At 40.2% G+C, this 20,787-nt stretch overlaps 1 protein-coding gene across 1 annotated transcript in view; it reads left to right on the top strand.

The window, feature by feature from the left end:
- Positions 1 to 20,576, top strand: part of LOC130927928 (collagen alpha-1(XXV) chain) — a 198,349-nt gene extending 177,773 nt beyond the window's left edge. Inside the window, exons 29-37 of the mRNA XM_057854067.1 lie at positions 555 to 581; positions 676 to 756; positions 3,099 to 3,152; positions 3,222 to 3,275; positions 3,340 to 3,366; positions 6,673 to 6,726; positions 10,179 to 10,256; positions 14,692 to 14,730; positions 19,456 to 20,576. Coding sequence (XP_057710050.1) covers positions 555 to 581; positions 676 to 756; positions 3,099 to 3,152; positions 3,222 to 3,275; positions 3,340 to 3,366; positions 6,673 to 6,726; positions 10,179 to 10,256; positions 14,692 to 14,730; positions 19,456 to 19,458 — 417 coding nt within the window. The 3' untranslated portion in view covers positions 19,459 to 20,576. The remainder of the gene's footprint in view (positions 1 to 554; positions 582 to 675; positions 757 to 3,098; positions 3,153 to 3,221; positions 3,276 to 3,339; positions 3,367 to 6,672; positions 6,727 to 10,178; positions 10,257 to 14,691; positions 14,731 to 19,455) is intronic.
- The last annotated feature ends 211 nt before the right edge of the window (positions 20,577 to 20,787 follow it).

Raw genomic sequence — 20,787 nt, 5'->3', positions numbered from 1 at the left:
CATCAACAAATCACTGACTCTTTCATAAACAACATACAATTTTTGGGATTTGTTCTGTAAAAGAATTTATACATATCATTATTTTATTTAATACTGTAATGTCCGTAACTATGCACGGTCCCTTTAAGAGACGCTGGGACTGGAGAGCTGTGAGGTAGTAGGAAGCGAGGGGGAGACGGGGAAGTTAAAGTTTGCGGTCGAATGTGGCGGCAGTCCGCTATTATTTTGTTTATTGTTTTCTTATTGTTGCTACAATAAAGTGGAGAAAGCCACCAACAACCCCCCCCCCCCCCCCCCCCATTCGAGGCTATTACAATACAGTTTTTAAAAACGTTTTTATATTATGATTATTTTCTATACACGAGAGGTGCCGGATCTGCCCAAATAAGTCCCGGAACACAGGGAGGCCAAAATCAAGAGGTGCCAGATCTTGTTCCGGCAGGATCCTGCACAAATTAACTGGGTGTCACAGACGTAATGTAATGTCATAGACCTCTACAAATGATAAACTAGTTTCACGATTGGCGGACTCTGTGTGTACTCATGTTTTTCAGGGACCCCACGGCTTCCCTGGACCGAAGGTATCTAACAGGCCCTTTTGACCAGCTCAGGCTAAATTTGCCATGTACACTTGTACTGTTATTGACATGAAATGCATGCATGATTCCCACGCAGGGTGAACCTGGTTTGCACGGTACAAAGGGGGCACGCGGGGAACCCGGCCACAAGGGAGACCGAGGACCCTTAGGTCTCCCTGTAAGTACATTCGGGCACTATTTTTCCCCATATTTGCGGTGTGTGTACATGCTGTCATTCATTTGCCTGATGAGTTTGCCAGTAACCCAATTTAGAAGTAAACCTTACCATCAGAATGTTTTCTAATAAGAGTGTTCATCTGCTACTAATCCCGCCTTGTCCATGTCCATGTGACTCATACGTCCATAAACCACACCAGGGAGCCTCCGGCTTGGACGGCAAACCCGGGATTAGGGTGAGTAACCAAGAGGCTTCTGTTGTCCTGTCTCCGCCTCTCATCCATAACCCTCCCATTTGCTTGAAGTAACACGTTAGCTTGTACAGAAACATTTGGACTTGAGTTACGGTTGATCATTTTGGGGCTTTGTGCTCTGAGTGATAAAATAAAGTGGTGTAATCTGTGCCTTTATCTCATTTTGATTGGATTACGGTAACGCATTTTACCTTGGAGTCTGATAGTCCTCTCTGAATTTGGATTTTAATTTGTTTCAAAATGCTTCGAGGTGGGTAGAGTAGCCAAACATGACTCAGACTAGAAAAATCTACAGAAGTAAAACATCCCCCGTCAGAAGAAAATGAGTGCCCTCTGGTGGAGAAAACATATTTCCTACCATGAAATGAATATTTGGTTTTCCTTGGTCTATCGCCGCCATATAAAAACTGAGAGGTTGAAACCCGTACTTTTAAGCGATCTCTGTGAAATAGTTTATTTTTTACGGCACTTTAAAGACTCCACATAATTCAACACGCCGGCGTGATCATAGGGCTTCCGACTGCAACTTTGCGTGTGGTTATGACATAACCACACGCAAAGTTGCAGTCGGTTATGTGACTGTATGATGGAGTCATGTTGCGACGTCTCATTGGTGAAACTGTGCAAAATTTTATGACTCTAGTGCAGTGTTTTTCAACCGGTGTGCGGTGAGAGATCATCAGGTGTGCCGCGAGAAATTATCCAATATCGCTTTTTTTTTTTTATGTCGTTGGGTGGAGTTTCAAGGAAGGAGTAGGTAGAAGGTTCTCAGTCATGTGCAGATGAGTGAGGTATTGCTCGTGTCGCGTTCAAAAAACTGCTCGTATTTCTAGCCATCAGCCACCTTGTGGTCTCCAGCATGGTTACTGTACATCATTTGATTACTCGTCAAGTGTCAATATACACGCAAGTATCCTTTCTATTTTATCCATATGTGACGACCGCCAATCCTTCTCCCTGTGTTTTATTCCTACACATTGTCGAGGACAGCAAGGTTGCTGATAGCTAGAAATCTGAGCGGTTCTTGAACGCAACATTAGCCAATAGCGCCATGATGCCAACCAAGCTAAAGTCATCTCCTAACGAAATACCCATCGCTTCAAACTATGGACTATTTTGTTCGCCTTTGTGAAAACACAGAGAAACAGACAACTTTTTTGAGGAAAAACTAAAAAGGTAAATGAGAAAGCCCTCAAACCCAGTTACCTTGTTGCTGAACTTGTTGCTAAATCCAAAACGTCCCACACAGTGGCAGAGAAATTAATACTACCTGCCTGCAAAGCCATTGTCAGCGAGATGCTCGGCCCTGATGCGGTTAAAGACTGCTAAAGTCCCCCTGTGTGATAATTCTGAGCTTTTGAAGCCTAACTGCTATAAAAAAATAAATAAAAACAGAGACTGAGAGCTGTTAAAGATTCCTGCCAGGATATCGGCTTTGTGTTCATCTAAACAGGCTCAAGTTTCCCACTGTGTAAGTATAAATACGTACTGAGAAATTATTTTTTTCATTAAATATACTGTAAAGAAAGTAATTTTGGAACATTTTTTATTTGTGGTGTGCTGCAAGATTTTTTCCAATGTAAAAGCGTGCCCTGACTCAGAAGAGGTTGAAAAACACTGCTCTAGTGTAAGAGTAAGAGTAGCGTTTTTCTTCACAAATCTACTCAAGTGCAATTAAACTTATGGTGTGGTAAAACTACTCTTCTAGGTACTTTTTCTCCAAAAGTTATTGCAGTAACTAATGGAGTAAATGTAACGTGCTACTATCCCGCTTTGAAGACGCTGTCGTTCTTAACTGGAGCATACAAGATGGAGCATATTACTCCTATTCCCTACTATTTATCGTCAAATCTATAAATCGTCTCAGATGCTCTTGAGGGTATCGAAAATCTTAACAGAATCTTAAAGTGTCTAAATCCACCTTTTTGAAACGGTTTGAGAATCAAACTCTTAAGTCAAGGTACCACTGTATTATCCCTCAAAACATTGTCAGCATGAACACACACTCATACATTAACCGCTACGGTGCATGTGTACACTGTGTTGACCCTTGGGTTTTATATCAAGATTGGGACGCTTCTCTTCGCAGGGCACCGACGGACCTTCAGGTCCGGCTGGTCCGGCTGGCCCGAAGGGGGACAGAGTAAGAGGCGCTTGGCCGCACTTGGCTCAGATGTGAAATCCTGTCTGATTTTGTTGTCTGCTGAATTAGGGGGAGAGAGGAGCGACAGGTGATGCGGGACCGAGGGGACCCTACGGATTACCTGTGAGTTTATTCTTTGCTTGAGTTCCCTCATAGGTTACTAATTCAGATTGTCTGTTTTTTGCAGGGAGCAGCAGGAACACCAGGCTTGGATGTAAGTCTTAGTAAACTAGTCAAAAACAGGGAGGACAGTATAATCGAAGGGATGTTTCACATGTGTAGGCCATGTCATCATTCCAAACCCTTCATCGACATCTATTGACTACCGTAATTTTCGGACTATAAGCCACTATAATTACGATGGACTTTTGGCACAACTGTCAAATGTGTTACCGAAATACCATAACTAGCGATCAATGAAACAACTAGAACAGTAACTGAAGAAATAATTAGCACAGAACATGAATTCTGATTGTTATTTACATCTGTAGCGCTTCAATGCATGCTAGGAGGCATGTTGGATGACGGCAGTATTGGCAGCAGTTGGTTGCCAAATGAAGCTTCATGAAACAATGAATATTTATGCGTAAATATCCCATAATACAGTGAGGACAGCTGCGGCTTATAGTTCAGTGTGGCATATTTGTTGATTTATTTGGGTAGATAAGCAACACTTTATTTGACAGCATCGTCATAAGATTGACATAAGACCATTGTAATTATGACACGACACTATCATGGGCATGAATGAATGTTTATGGTCGATGTCATTAAGTGTCATCTGGCAAATTATGTCACCAACTCCATTTATGTCCAGCTTGGATCTTTTACATCCATTCAAAAGTGAGATAATTTGCCGGATGACACAAAATGACATCTGTCATAAGCATTCGTTAATCCTCGTGTCAGTGTCATGTCATAATTATGATGGTCTTATGACAGTCTTATGGCACCACTGTCAAATGTGTTACCGAAATACCATAACTAGCAATTGATGAAACAACTAGAACAGCAACTGAAGAAATAATTAGCACAAAACATGAATTTTGATTGGTATTTACATCTGTAGCACTGCAATGCATGCTAGGAGGCATGTTGGACGACAACAGTGTTGACAGCAGAGGTTGACTGTCTCTGCCAAGGTAGCAGTGATGGCCAAATAAAGCTTCTTAAATCAATGAAGCTATGCAGCCAATTGGTTCAAAGCTTCATGGTGGTTCATTTGGACTTATGCCACTGTCAAAGTGTTACCGGTTAATATGTTTTGGTGTAAATATCCCATTATACAGCAAAGACAGCTGCAGCTTACAGCCCAGTGCAGTTTATTTGTTGAGTTATTTGGGTTAATAAGTAGCACTTTATTTGTCATAAGACCGTCGTAATTATGACATGACACAATCATTGGCATTAATGAATGTTTATGGCCGATGTCATTAAGTCTCGCCCTTCAAATTATGTCACTAACTCCATTTATGGCCAGCTTGGATTTTTTTTACATCCATTCAAAAGTGAGTTAGGACAGTCTTATGGCACCACTGTCAAATAAAATGTTTCCAAATACCCTAACTAGCGATTAATGAAACAACTAGAACAGCAACTGAAGAAATAATTAGCACCGAACATGACTTTTGATTATTTACATCTGCAGCGCTGCAATGCATGCTAGGATGCATGTTGTATGACAACAGTGTTGACAGAGGTTGACTCTCTGCCCTAAGGGAGCAGTGATGGCCAAATGAAGCTTCTTAAAGCAATGACGTTTTGCAGCCAATTGATTCAAAGCTTCATGGTGGTTCATTTGGTCTTATGCCCCTGTCAAAGTGTTACCGGTTAATACAGTATATTTTGGTGTAAATATCCCATAATACATTGAGGACAGCGATGGTTTATAGTCCAGTGCGGCCTATTAGTTGATTTATTTGGGTTAAAAAGTAACACTTGACAGCGTTGTCATAGGATTGCCATAAGACCGTCGTAAATATGACACTATCATGGGCATGAATAAATGTTTATGGCAGATGTCATTAAGTGTCATCTGGAAAATTATGTCACTAACTCCATTTATGTCCAACTTGGATTATTTACATCAATTCAAAAGTGAGTTATGACAGTCTTATGGCACCCTTGTCAAATAAAGTGTTTCCAGATACCATAACTAGCGATTAATGAAACAACTAGAACAGTAACTGAAGAAATAATTAGCACAAAACATGAATTCTGATTGTCATTTACATCTGCAGCGCTGCAATGCATGCTAGAAGGCATGTTGGACAACAAGTGTTGGCAGCATGTGGCAACAGAGGTTGACTGTCTCCCCCAAGGGAGCAAATGAAGCTTCTTGAAGCAATGAAGCTTTGCAGCTAATTGGTTCAAAGCTTCATGGTGGTTCATTTGGTCTTATGCCACTGCCAAAGAGTTACCGGTTAATATATTTTGGTGTAAATATCCCATCATACGGTGAGGACAGCTGCGGCTTATAGTCCAGTGCGGCTTATTTGTTGACTTATTTGGGTTATGACAGCATCATCATAAGACTGCCATAAGACCGTCATAAATATGACATGACACTATCATATGTCATTAAGTGTCATCTGAGAAATTATGTCACTAATTCCATTTATGTCCAGCTTGAACTTTTTACATCCATTAAAAAGTGAGTTGTGACAGTTTTATGGCACCACTGTCAAATAGTGTTACCGAAATACCATAACTAGCAATTAATGAAACAACTAGAACAGCAACTGAAGAAAAAAATAGCGCAGAACATAAATTTTGATTGTTATTTACATCTGCAGCGCTGCAATGCATGCTAGGAGGCATGTTGGACGACAACAACGGTATTGGCAGCAGGTGGCAGCAGAGGTTGACTGTCTCCTCCAAGGGAGCAGTGATTGCCAAATGAAGCTTCTTGAAGCAATGATGGTGGTTCATGGTGGTTCATTTGGTCTTATGCCACTGTCAAATTCAGTGTAACTGGATAGTGTAAATCAGGGGTTCCCAACCTATTCCACTAAGGCACACTGTGGGTGCAGGATTTCATTCTTACCAAACAAGATGACAACACTTTTTCCCCAATCTGGTGTTTTACAAGTGCAATCAGTTGATTGCAGTCAGGTGTGGCTTGTTTTAGCAGAAGCCTCATTGGTTCAACTGTCTCTGCTGGATCGGCTGGAACAAAAACCAGGACCCACAGTGTGCCTTGAGGACTGGGTTGAAAACCCCTGGTGTAAATATCCCATAACACAGCTGCGGCTTAAAGTCCGTTGCGGCTTATCTATGTACAAATGTCGTTTTCGTGTCTTTGATGGGTGGCGGCTTATAGTCCAAAAATTACGGTAATTTATCTGCGAGATTTTCCATCTGAATCAGCCTGTATGAGCCAAAAAATAAGATGCAGTGAGTTTGAATATGTCCTAAACTCTTGGATACATCCTTAAGAGGCTCCCTGCTCTGAAACCGCCCACGTTCATGTTTTCTCTGCTCTCTTCTGGTTGAGATTAATAAAGTTGCCCTCTTCCAGGGGTTGCCAGGTTTGAGAGGAGAGAAAGGCGACCTTGGGGAAAGAGGAGAGAAGGTAGATGTAGATGCGCTGCGCTGATTCTAACACAAGACGACTGGTGTCAATGGACAGGATTGTTTCGGAATTCTTAGCCTCGCAATGTCATCTTCAACCCATTCAAACCATGTCTACCAATCACAAGTCGGTCATTCTCATAGTCATTCCAAGTCCATTGACAGCAGACTCTTAGCATCCATCTTTATCTGTTTATCTCAAGGGCGTAGGTTTGTTCTCAACATTAGTGGAGACGATATAACAGCATAACCTGCATGTACACTTTTTGCTGGGGATGGGACATTTATAAGACCAATTAGACAGGGTGAACCTAATTAATTGATAGGCTAATGGATCAATGCAAAATAAATCTGTTTTGACTTATACTAACTTTCATGTGTATTGGTTCAGGTGATACATCGTTGGATTCAAACTGTTGTTTTAGAAAACATACTAAAACATTTTGAAAACTTCCAGAATAAATGTCTGGATTTTATTTGCAAATTTAAATTGCAATATTTGAACACAAATTATACATACACAAGAAGTACAGACTTGTAAAGCATTAAATAACTATTTTTAAGGGGTAATCCTTAGTTCACTACCTTTCTTCCAGTTTAATTAACACTAACTATAGAAAACATACAGGGGGATATTTCTCTTAAAGCAGCTTCCTCCTCGAGAAATTCACACAGATTAATGTTATGCTAACTCTGATGCAGGTCGGACTTTCAGTACCAAAATTAGTGGTTGTTGGGTCTAAAACACCTTCAATTTAGCTGTTGACCCAGAGCGAGGTGACAAAGGCAGGACACAAGGAGGCAGGAGACAGAGTAGACTTTTACCAGACTGCAGTTTTGGGGAGAGTCAGAGAGCGCAACGTGCCAAATCGGAATCTCACCGAGGTCTCTCTCCGGACTCCCCATGCTGCTGACTTTTATTGAGGACTTGTTGCTGGGCGGAATATAGTTACAACAATGTTGTCCAACCTGGTAGTTTCGATCGGGCAAAGTTCCTTATTCTAGTCATTGATTTAAGTCACACTCTTGATTAAATTAATAGTCACGCTCTTGAGCGAGCAAGATAACTTTGTTTTGAACACACATTTCCACTCGAAGTAGCTTGGTGGAAAAGCACTGAGACGTTGTGTGATGAATCAACATACTGTATGTGTGTGTATCTATTTATCAGCAGAATGTGAGCAATTGCCGGTAGTAAAAATGTAATCACATGATTATGGGCTAAAACTGTATTCTTAGAGCAAACTTGTATAACCCGCAGAGTATAATGGTCACACAATCAAGTAGAGCTGGGAATCTTTGGGCACCTAACGATTCGATTACGATTCAGAGGCTCCGATTCGATTATAAAACGATTATTGATGCACCCCCCCTCCTTTTTAATGTTTTGTACATTAGTTCCAAAATTGTTCAAAAATACTCTCAGGCTAAACCAAAATACTATTTCAGTATCAAGTTAACATATAGCAGTAAACAAATATACAAAAATAACAGTAAATAAAAAACTCCAATCTCCATTCTGTATCAGCAGCTTTAAACTACATTCAATTAATTTAATGTTGTGAATCAACCGTTAAAGTTGTTAAAATTGCTCCCGTTATTCCATAATTTCCCTTTTGTCTTCTTTCGACATGTGAAAGTTTTAAAACTATTTTAAAGATAGGTTCAAGTCAATATTTTACCGATTTAGGAGTATTTTAGATAAAAAGTTAATTAGGTTTGCTTGGAAGGGTCGCTACAACAGCCTTGCAGGGAAGTGTACTGCTTTAAGATGGCGGCCGTTTACTAACGCCTGCATCTAGCTTTTTGTAGGTGTGCTGCTAACGCTACCAAATCTATATTGCATCTAGTCCTATATAAATGATATCTACCGTAACATTATGTGGATGTACTTTGTAGCAGCTTTTCGGCAGCAGTCAGGTATGTTGTTGTGTTTTTTTTTAATCTCGTGGAATGAGTTGAGCTAGAGCCGTGAGTTGAGCATTGGCATTACCCGAGGGGCCAGGTAATGAGAAGCATGATGTTTAGCTGCGCTCGCTCCGTTCCTCATTGACCGCGCGGCGCGCTGAATGTGTTGTACTTCCGCTTTACTTGGCATATTTCAATAATCGGAATTTGGATGTTTGTGAATCGTTCTCGAATCTTCCACGGCCGAATCGCGAATAATCTAAGAATCGGAAATTTTGCACACCTCTACAATCAAGCATATCTTACAGTGGTGTTTTCCCCACCTCCACAAAATTGATGTCTTTTTACATACAGTGGCTGCTGCTGACGGGAAAAAAAAAACTGAATATCCCTAGTCTTCGAAGGGGGCGGAGGAGGAGACAAGTTGTATTTCTGTCGGGCTGTGAATGCGTGTGTGTGTTTGGGGGGGGGGGGGGGGACAAGCAGTACTCAATTTAGACATTTCGGGATGGAGTTTCTAAGGGGTGTACTCACTTTTGTTGCTAGGGGTTTAGATATTAATGGCTATATTTTGAGGGGAAAATAATTTAACTCTATTATGTAAGCTGCACACAAATTACTTTTCATTGTGTCAAAAGTGTCATTTTGTCAGTGTTGTCGCATGAAAAGATATACTTAAATATCTGCAGAAATGCGAGGGGTGTACTCACTTTTGTGATGCACTGTATATAACTGAAGTCATATAATGCAAATAAGGTTGCTTAAAAGTTGGTTGCGACAGTTTCAGAATCCTGAGAAGTGATGTCCCGACCATCCCTATGCAAACCTACGCCCTTGGTTTACCTCCAATTCCATCCAAAGTGATTTATTCCTTCCTAGCTTGCGCTAACGGTAGCAAGACATGCAAACTGTTTTCTTCTTTTAGCTGATGTATGTCATGTATCTTTTCACCGTTTCACCACGTAACCTACCCAGAAGTGTGAGCGCACCGGTGCAGTCAACAGAGCATGAATGAAGTTTTTAGGATGATTTCCCTGCTACTCTTTCTCATCCTTTGTGCCCTTGACAAGTCTTAAAAGGTGCTCAGCTAATCATTCCCTTTTCCTGAGGAATTGATCTAACCTCTCTCCCTGTCGTGGGCTCCCCATCTTTAATCTCTCCCCTTTTCCTAATCTCGGTGTGTTTCCCAAAAAGTGATTTTTAACATGACCAAATGGTTGTATTCGCAGGGGGAGAAGGGAAAGAAGGGCAAAAAAGGGCCTAAGGGCGAGAAAGGAGAACAGGGTGCCCCTGGATTAGATGCACCCTGCCCATTGGTATGTCGCAAGCGTGAGCTGGAAGTCACCTCCCAGATGTATAGGGTGCTCTCTCCGAATAAGGAGGGGCGCCTCGCGGCCACGCCGACGTTCAGACCGCAGCTTCTCGCAGCCAAATTAAGGGTTGCGGTGTCGGTCGGCGATGGCGGCGGGGTAGCCTCTCCTTCGCGCGCGTTAAGGACGGTCCACTTCTGTTTTAGTAACACTCTTAGGTCATCTTTGCAAACAGGGTTTCCGGGGATTTAAGGGTGAAAAGGGGGAACCAGGGCAACCGGGTCTGGATGGGCTGGATGCCCCGTGCCAATTGGTACAGTATTCCTTTCTTTACTCCACCACTGACCCCTCTGCATGCTTCTCACCTTTAGCCATCACACCAAAACAGCCATCTTCTGATTTGTCACATATGTCGCACAACACCCACTGCATCAGACTAACCTGTTGACTGCACGCAGCCTTTTTCAAACGATACGAGTTGTCCGATAATGACGAGTTGTCCGATAATGACTTTTGAACCGATATTGTCCAAACTCCAAAAATCCAATACCTATATATGCGGTTGTAGATTTATGTATTTTTTAGGGCTGTCAAAATTATCGCGTTAACGGGCGTTAATTAATTTTTTTAATTAATCACGTTAAAATATTTAACGCAATTAACGCAGATGGCCCGCTCAGACAGATTTAAATGACAGTGCAATGAAACGCTCACTTGTTGTGTCTATGGAGTTTTGCCGCCCTCTGCTGGCGCTTGGGTGCGACTGATTTTATAGGTTTCAGCTCCCATCAGCATTGTGTAATTATTGACATCAATGTTTATTTTTTGATTGAAAATTTTACAAATTTTATTAAAACGAAAACATTAAGAGGGGTTTTAATATAAAATTTCTGTAACTTGTTCTAACATTTTTTTTTTTTCTAAAGAACTACGAGTCTTTCTATCCATGGATCGCTTTAACAGAATGTTAATAATGTTAATGCCATCTTGTTGATTTATTGTTATAATAAACAAATACAGTCCCTATGTACCGTATGTTGAATGTATATATCCATCTTGTGCCTTATCTTTCCATTCCAACAATAATTTACAGAAAAATATGGCATATTTCATAGATGTTTGAATTGCGATTAATTAATTTTTAAGCTGTAATTAACTCGATTAAAAAATTTAAAATCGTTTGACAGCCCTAGTATTTTTATTATTTGATATTTATTTTATTTTATTACCTGGGTCTTTCCCAAAGGGAAAGCCAAGATATTGTTATTCTGCAACTTTATTTTACTTATTACTGTTATTCATCTTATTCATTCATATGGAATTTACTTTGTTTAATGCCATTGACGGGCATGTTTCTCCATTCTATTGATGCCAATGTACTTGGATTCCATTGAGGCCTATGTACGTCGATGCCATAGACGGCCATGGACGCCAAAATTTTTCCCATTCATTTTCAATGGGGAAAAAACAAAATTTCTCTAAATCAACAGAAAATGACCATGTATCAATAGGACGTGTCCTCCAAACTTCACTGCTTTCATTGACGCTTATAGAGGGTGCTGCCATTGACTGCCATAGACGTCCAAACTTCCCATTCATTTCCAATGGCATTTCATCATTTTTATTTTATTGATGCCAATGTACTTATATTCCATTGACGCCTATGTAAGTCGATGCCATTGACAGCCATGGACGCCAAAATTTTTCCTATTCATTTTCAATGGCAAAAAAAACAATGTCCCCAAATCAACAGGAAATGATCAGATATCAATAGGACGTGTACCCCAAATGTCCCCGACTGCATTGACGCTTATGGAGGATGATGCCATTGACGGACATGGACGTCCAATTCTCCCAATCATTTCTATTGGCGTTTACTTTGTTTAATGCCATTGACTGGCATTATTGTCCATTCTGTTGATAGACCTGAGTGGGGCTAAGACCTGTATCTCCTCTGAGGAAAGACCCAGGTGTAATTTCTCCCGAAATTGCAGTTTCTAGTTATTATTATTTTATTTTATTATATTTTATTATGTTTTGTTTTTTTAAAAGAAAATAAAAAGCATAATTGATTACATGTCGTCCCCGGGTTACGTACAAACAAACAAACCAGTGGGCTAGACTTGCACGTAAATCCGGGTCACGACGCCATCGTAAGAATGGAACTCGTTCGTCACCTGAGGACTATCTGTATTACTGTATTATTAATATTGCATTTATATTGACATTACAAAAAATAATGAGTCAAAATGTCAATGATTAAATAAAAGGAATAATTAAAAAATAAACCCTAAAGCGCCACTAGGTGACAACAAATCATTACAAATTCAGGCAGGCAAAAGGCACAGACTACTCCAGACAACGTACCGTCAGTTTTTTCCAAGATGGATTTCGCTGGACTTTTGTAGATTGTAGTATTTTATTACTTTTCTTAGTGACTATTTCAGTCAGTAATTATATGTAATGAGTTTATAATTCATTATTTTTCATTTTTAGACATCTGATGGTCAATAAGCATAACTGCTGTGTTAAGCTGTGACTAGGCTTTGTACAAAGGCAGGTTTTTACAGTCACTTCGAAGGCAACATGCGTAATGGCATAATTTATCGGACAACTCTAGACACAAGTCAAATGTGACGCACGTTAAAAAAAAATTCTGATAAGCTAGCAGGTCCTTTTAACGCAACCCTTTCTCGCCCGATTAAAAATCCAAATCCTGTTTTCCTCTAGCCGATCCTTTCCCTTTAACATGACGCTAACGGATTTCCCACCACCTTACTATTAACTTGATCCCTCCTGTTCTTGTACCAATTGGGCCAGACCGCCACAAGAGGGGGACAAATCTAATATTAAGGGAATCACGTGAACTATTCCACCAAAACCAGAGACAGATGTGCAAATCAAAAGCAAATAAATACTTACCTAAGAAACTTTCACTTCATGGTTTGCATGCTAAAGTTGTTTGAGCTTACTGTTGTAAAAATTTGAAGAAAAATGACCGCTTGACACAGATTAATCTGATATTATTGCAGTTTTGGTGGAATTTCTCAAATATTAAACTCTGAGTTTATCACAAGTAGACGTCCAATCCATTTGAACGTCTAGCTCGGCCAATGAGTTAAACAAGTGCTTAAACAAGCGGCAACTTGCGTTAGCGTGGACCGTGTCATGAAATCCAAAGCTTGCATGCGATTGGTTTCATCTTGATGTGTATTATTTTGCATGAAAATGAACATCATATCAAAAATTAAATACATGAAATTATATACACTGTTGGCCAAAAGTATTGGCACTCCTGCAATTCTGTCAGATAATGCTTAATTTCTCCCAGAAAATGATTGCAATTACAAATGCTATGGTAGTCTCCAGTCTCCAGTGCTTTCTCTCAATCCATTTTCTAGTGCTTTTTAAAGTGTGGTTTTGGTTCATTGTCCTGCTGGAAGACCCATGACCTCTGAGGTAGGCCCAGCTTTCTCACACTGGGCCCTATATTATGCTGCAAAATTAGTTGGTAGTTTTCAGACACACACGGTCAAGCAGTCCAGTGCCAGAGGCAGCAAAGCAACCCCAAAACATCAGGGAAAGTCCGCCATGTTTGACTATGGGGACCGTGTTCTTATCTTTCAAGGCCTCCTTTTTTTCCCTGTAAACTTTATATTGATGCCTTTTCCAAAAAAAGGTCTACTTTTGTCTCATCTGACCAGAGAAAATTCCCCCAAATTTTTTTTGGCTTTCTCAGGTAAGTTTTGGAAAGCTCCAGCCTGGCTTTTTTATGTCTCTAGGTCAGAAGTGGGGTCTTCCTGGGTATCCTACCATAGAGTCCCTTTTCGTTCAGACGCTGACGGATAGTATGGCTTGACACTGTTGTACCCTCGGACTGCAGGACAGCTTGAACTTGTTTGGATTTTAGTCGAGGTTCTTTATCCACCATCCGTACAATTTTTTGTTGAAATCTCTTGTCAATTTTTCTTTTCCGTGCACATCTAGGGATGTTAGCCACAGTGCTGTGGGCTTTACACTTATTGATGACACTGCGCACGGTAGACACAGGAAGATTCAGGTATTTTGAGATGGACTTGTAACCTTGAGATTGCCCATGCTTCCTCACAATTTTGATTCCGAAGTCCTCAGACAGTTCTTTGATCTTCTTTCTTTTCTCCATGGTACACACAAAGACACAGTACAGAGGTTGAGTCAACTTTAATCCATTTTAACTGGCTGCAAGTGTGATTTAGTTATTGCCACCACCTGTTATGTGCCACAGGTAAGTAAGTAACAGGTGGTGTTAGTTTCACAAATTAGAGAAGCACCACATGATTTTTCAAAGGGTGCCAATACTTTTGTCCGGCCCGTTTAAGTTTTGTGTAAAATGATAATGATTTCTTTTTTTCATTCTCTTTTGTGGTTTTTCATTGCAAGCAAAATAAATGAAGATATTACTATAAAGCATTTGTAATTTCAATCATTTTCTGGGAGAAATTGAGCATGATCTGACAGAATTGCAGGGGTGCCAATACTTTTGGCCAGCAGTGTATATACGTAGATTGTCTTTTTAATGAGGAATTGCAACAAAAACAAAAAATATTTGCATCAAATTCATTTTCTCATTTAAGAAAAAAAGTGTGTTACTTTAAGGTTAAGTATTTATAAAGGATTAAAATACATTAAAAAATCACACTGTAATGAATTGATAAACATGCTTCCAATGCTGGTTCAGTCTACATTGTGTGTGTTTGCTATTTGCACAGGGTCCTGATGGTTTACCAATGCCTGGCTGCTGGCAGAAGGTAAGAAAATGATTTATTTTTTTTCCAGTGTTCATAACTTCAGAGCAGAGCTGGCCCTGGGCATAGGTGAGCTATACTGTTGCCTAGGGTGCCACTGAGTAGTGGGGGCGCCAAATTGCTTTGGGGGGAAAAAATCCCCATGCTACACTTCCTGACCATTTTCTAACATATCAAGTACATTTCATTATGCTAATATATAACATATATTTACGGTTTCCTACCTGGACTAGATTAGCTACTAAGGATGTCAACAATAATCGATGCGGCGATGCATCCCAATTCGGGGCAGGGACGATTCGATTCGATGCGGGCAACACGCTGAATCGATTCAGCGCATTTTAAAATATATGAGTACGTTCAAAAATCTTCTCTGCGCAATTCCGGTGATGCAATGGATTTGGTTTCCCCATTTGTATTGTTATTCTCATGTTTACCTGTAGAGAGAGCTACTTTACATTCAAAGCAAGCCCCTAGAGGTTAGATCGGGCCTAAAAAATTCCAGCCCAACCCGACACGGCCCGCTGGTATTGAAGCCCGACCGGCCAGATCAATTAACTATAGATTTGCATGCCCGAGCCGAGTGATGCGGGGAAAAAAAAAACGCAGCAGCAGCAATTTATTTTCATTTCTTCAAGTTTTCTTACTGTTTCAATAGTCTACATATTTTTATAAGAGTTATAAAAGCAATTACATAACGAAATAACGCCGGGAAAGTTTAATATAAAAAAAAAAAAAAAAACAGTTTTGCAGACACACAGAGGAGAAGATTCGAAAGGATCACATTTGCCTTTGTGTACATCAATAAAAGTGTCTTTCCTAACAAATTCTCAGTTGGCAGGAAAAAAAAGTTTACTCAATATTTAAATAGTCTACATATTTTTAAGAGATTTATAAAAGCATTTACACAACAAAATAATGCTGAGAAAGTTTAATATAAAAAAAAAAAAAAAAAACACGGTTTTACAGACACACAGAGAAGATTCGAAAGGATCACATTTGCCTTTGTGTGCATACATAAAAGTGTCTTTCGTAACGAATTCTCAGTTGGCAGGAAAAAAAAGTTTACTCAATATTTAAATAGTCTACATATTTTTATGAGAATTATAAAAGCATTCACACAACGAAATAACGGGAGGAGAAGAAGAAAAAGAGGGCTGCGCCACAGCCCTCTGCGCATTTTTTTTTTTTCTAATAATTTATTTGTCCGGCGCGGCGGCCCGACCTGACCCACCGAAACGTGAATGCTTAACATTTCAGGTCGGGTCGGGTCGGGTCGGGTTCGGGCACAAGATCTAACCTCTATGCAGGGGGGACGAGGAACCCAAATCCGCTTCCTCACCGGAGTAACGTCACAGACAAGCGCAGTTGTAATCGAGAGAGCAGAGAGATAGGACAAAACATAACAATGGCTGAAACGGAGAAAGAGGGAGCGAGAAATATTATAGATATAAGATAGGCTAGGCCTACATTTTACTTTTGTTCTACATTGCAATTTAGTTGATGTTTTGTTTGCAACTGAACTGATCCCTGGACTGATATTGCGATAAAGATGCTGCTGCACTACAATATTTTCTTTGTTGTTTTCTTTAATATTTACTTGAATATTTTTATTGATGGGTCATTGTGACTAAAATACAGTGACTATTACTGATTTTGCACAGTTCAGATGTTGCACTGTGTGAAAGGCTGCTACTGTGTGTAAAAAAAAAAGAGAGAAAGCCCTGGTCTCATTCAAAGTACTAATTAAATGCTGTGATCTGATTTTTTTTTTTTTTTTTTAATATATATGAAAGTATACTATTTTCATTTGACTTCAACCAGGAGTGACACAAGAGCCAATAAAAAGTTGTTTAATGTCTGTCCGCTTGTGTTGGCTCATGATTCACGAAAAATATGCTTTGCTTTAGAATTTTAATGCATCCCAGGCTTTAATGCAACGCAATGCATTGCCGAATCGAACCGAATCGAATCGTGACCCTCTGAATCAAATCGAATCGAATCGAATCGTGGCCCTCCGTATCGTAATCGAATCGAATCGTGAGGGCAGTGTCGATGCACACCTCTATTAGCTACCCGCTATTTTGTGGCAATCACGAGGCAGGGAGGAACAGTTTGCGCTCAGAGTATGTAAGCAGATGCATTTCACGGACAATGACAAATAATGGCAGATGAATAAATCAAACTCAAGGTTTCAGAACCAAAGAAATATCATCAGGGGTGCTGGAAGTCACTCAAAGCAGGGGGTGCTGAGGATCTTGTTTCACCCCATCCAAAAACAGCCGTTTCGGTCCAAATTGTCATGCTTTTTCTCCAAACAAGGCGTGCACCGTGGCAGTCAACATGCATGCTGGATAGTTTTCGTACTACTACTAGGCTACTACAAAGACAGCGTTCTATTTCACCTACAGTGTGTGTTGGAGTTTTTGTATTGGAAATAAAAGCGCCCGTGTATTATAATGCAAATCCCCGCAGCTAATGACACACAAACACATTTGAAAACTAAAAGGTCCAATAAACCTCAGTTTAACACCCACTTTTCACACCACTCAAATAAATCGCACACGAATATCCAACAGCGCTCTGCACGGCGCAGCTCAACGGCAACAACAAACAGTAATATGGCTACAATGCTGGGCACAATTGTAAACAATCCTAATTATCTTCTGTCATTGTAAAGAAAAAAATTATTAATTTGTTTTTACGCCATGTTCATGCCTTCTCTGTCAACAGTTAATTTTTCTGTTTCAATAGTGCCTTATTCAACATGACAAGCAAAATGTCAGGTGGTGACCATGTTCTTAACAAAAAAAAACACTTTTTCAACATATTCATTTAATCAGCAAAGTTAAATATGCTATTGTTTCAATATGTTTTATTTATTTTCAAATCTACCAAAACCTTTTTTTTCCCCTCCCCAACACCAGGGGGTGCTACATCACCCCACTTCCCACACCACTGACTATACCTAGCAATTACGGTAATAAAACTGCAAACAATAACTGAAGAAATCATAATCATAATTCACAGACACTCGAAGACGAAGGACGCATTTTCACTACGAAATCTGAGTGTCAAAAATGGTTATTCGATATTTTCTGCGTCCTATATGGTATACGGGGGGGGTTCAATAAGCTTCGGCTTCTCCCGTCTGCCCTTTTCTCTTTGGGTTGAATCAATTGTAAACACATATAAATGCTGTATGTTTGTTTGGATTCATTCCTGAAGGGAAAATGAATAAATTAATTCAATTAATTAATTAATAATTAGCACATAACAAACTGGATGTTATCTACAGTGCCGCAACGCATGCTGGGAGGCATGAGTGGCAATATGTTGTATGACAACAGTCTTGACAGCAGAGGTTATCAGTTACGGCCAAATGAAGCGTCCTGAAGCTTTGCAGCCAATTGATTCAAAGCTTCATGGTGGTTCATTTGCTCTAAGGTACCATCAAGTGGTCGTGACGGGATTGACATATCGATTGCGCCGGAGGTATGAAAACGAACCTATTAATTCACAATGAGAAAAAAAGAAACTAAAGTGTAATACAGGTGACAATTAGTAACTGAAGAAATAATTAGCACAGGACAGAAACTGGATGTTGTCTACTGTGCCGCAATGCATGCTGGGAGGCATGCGGGACGAGTGGCAATATGTTGTATGACAACGGTCCTGACAGCAGAGGTTGTCAGTTACGGCCAAATGAAGCGTATTGAATCTTTGCAGCTAGTTGATTCAAAGCTTCATGGTGGTTAATTTGCTCTATGGCACAATCAAGTGGTCGTGAAGTGACTGACTTATCGATTGCACCGGAGGCATGAAAACGAAACTATTAATTCACAATGAGGGAAAAAAAAGAAACAAACAAAAGTAACGTGTAATGCTGGCGACAATTTGCAACTGAAGAATTAGCACAGAACAGAAACTGAATGTTGTCTACAGTGCCGCAATGCATTCTGGGAGGCTAAGGGACAAGTGGCAATATTTTGTATGACAAGTCTTGACAGCAGAGGTTTTCAGTTACGGCCCAATTACGCGTCCTGAAGCTTTGTAGTCAATTGATTTGAAGCTCCATGGTGGTTCATTTGCTCTATGGCGCCATCAAGTGGTCGTGACGGGATTGACTCATCGATTGCGCCAGAGGCATGAAAACAAAACTATTAATTCCCAATGGGAAAAAGGAAATAAACGTAACGTGTAATGCTGGCGACAATTTGCAACCGAAGAAATAATTAGCACAGAACAGAAACCGGATGTTATTTACAGGGCCGCAATGCATGCTGGGAGGCATGAGTGGCAATATGTTGTATGACAGCGGTGTTGACAGCAGAGGTTGTCTCTCTCCCATGGGAGCAGTTATGGCCAAATGAAGCTTCTTGAAGCAATTGATTCAATGCTTCATGGTGCTTCATTTGCTCTATGGCGCCATCAAGTGGCCTTGAAGCCCAAAATTCCAATTGTTGACAATTTTATGGCTACTGGTTTAAGAAAATGAGATGAATGTGCTTGTGAATATGAACAAAACGAAACAAGTGCTATAAGGATAATTTGCTGTTTTTTGGCTTTAAACTGTACACCCTTTAAACTGTCAAAAAATAATCTTTACAAATATTACAGCACCCAGGGCCTGCCCTGTCTCATATTTTGTCGCATGATCATTTTGTCCCCAAAGTGTCTCCGCACCTCATGTTGGTTTTCTCTCCATGTCTTTTTTTTGTCTTGCAGTGATCACTCTAACCTGAAACGCATGGAGTTTGTAAATAATGCTCTTTTTTTTTCGGGATATTTATAGTTTTTTTAATGGAATTGTAAAAAAGAAAAAAATATGTGTATGAGGATGCAAAACCAACACCAACAACAAAAAAAGAAACCCTTGGATGCTTCACGCCCCTAAAAGCTGCTTCTACTCACATCGCGTGTGAAGAACGTTGACAATGTTTATTCGGAGCTTGGAGTGCCACAAGGCTCTTGCTTAAGCCCACTCGGACTCGGAGACTGGAAGTGATAGAAGCTCCCTAACACCAGAACCATGTTTTGTGTCGTCACCGCTCGCTCACGCATCAAAAGACAAAAACAAAAGCATGTTTTTCCGTCTTGTGCGCACACTGCTTTGGCTTCTGCAGAGGAACAACTAACAAAAAACCTAGGAGAGCTTTTTTTGCTTTTAATTTCCACGTTTCCCGAATCTTCCCCCAAGGGAGTCACGCCTTGGCTGGTAGCCTGAGAAGTCCCGAAAAGTTAAAGATGTTTGTCGCTTTAACGAGGTGCGAACGGGCGCCGCCTCTCCGGATGCAGGGAGGCCAACACCTTCCTTTGGCTGCACTGATTAGAATCCACCAAGGGTTTTAGTTGGCCGACTCCCTGTCGGATCTCCACGGAGGATCTACTGAAAGCGTTGTTCGAAAGCAGTCATGTTTTATTTTTTGGGTTAATTGCCAAAGCGCAAGCGACCTGAGACTTTCTTGTCCGACAAAAAAAAAGATGTCAACATATAGTCCACGCGTGGGATTTGAATTTGTTCTGTGACCAAGCTTGTATTCACTCATATTTGAAGTTTGGGACCCGCAAAGCGCGGACGTTTTTCTAATTTTTTTGTCAGTACGTTTTTACATTTTTATTGTTTATAGAGAAACAGGAAGGTTCAAATGAAATAGTAGCGGTACACCTTGGCTGTGTTCAGACTGCAGGCATATCGGATTCCTTCTCAAATATGATTTTTAGGACTGTTCACACTAATATCCGAATCAGATCTGAACCGGTTCAGACTAAGCAGCATCTTGTCCATATCGGATCTGAAACTGCAGTGGGGCAAATAAGTATTTAGTCAACCACTAATTGTGCAAGTTCTCCCACTTGAAAATATTAGAGAGGCCTGGAATTGTCAACATGGGCAAACCTCAACCATGAGAGACAGAATGTGGAAAAAAAAACAGAAAATCACATTGTTGGATTTTTAAAGAATTAATTTGCAAATCATGGTGGAAAATAAGTATTTGGTCAATACCAAAAGTGAATCTCAATACTTTGTTATGTATCCTTTGTTGGCAATAATGGAGG

The sequence above is a fragment of the Corythoichthys intestinalis genome, chromosome 13, assembly GCF_030265065.1.
Source record: "Corythoichthys intestinalis isolate RoL2023-P3 chromosome 13, ASM3026506v1, whole genome shotgun sequence".
Taxonomy (NCBI): Eukaryota; Metazoa; Chordata; class Actinopteri; order Syngnathiformes; family Syngnathidae; genus Corythoichthys; species Corythoichthys intestinalis.
This window is presented reverse-complemented; position numbering and strand designations above follow the sequence as displayed.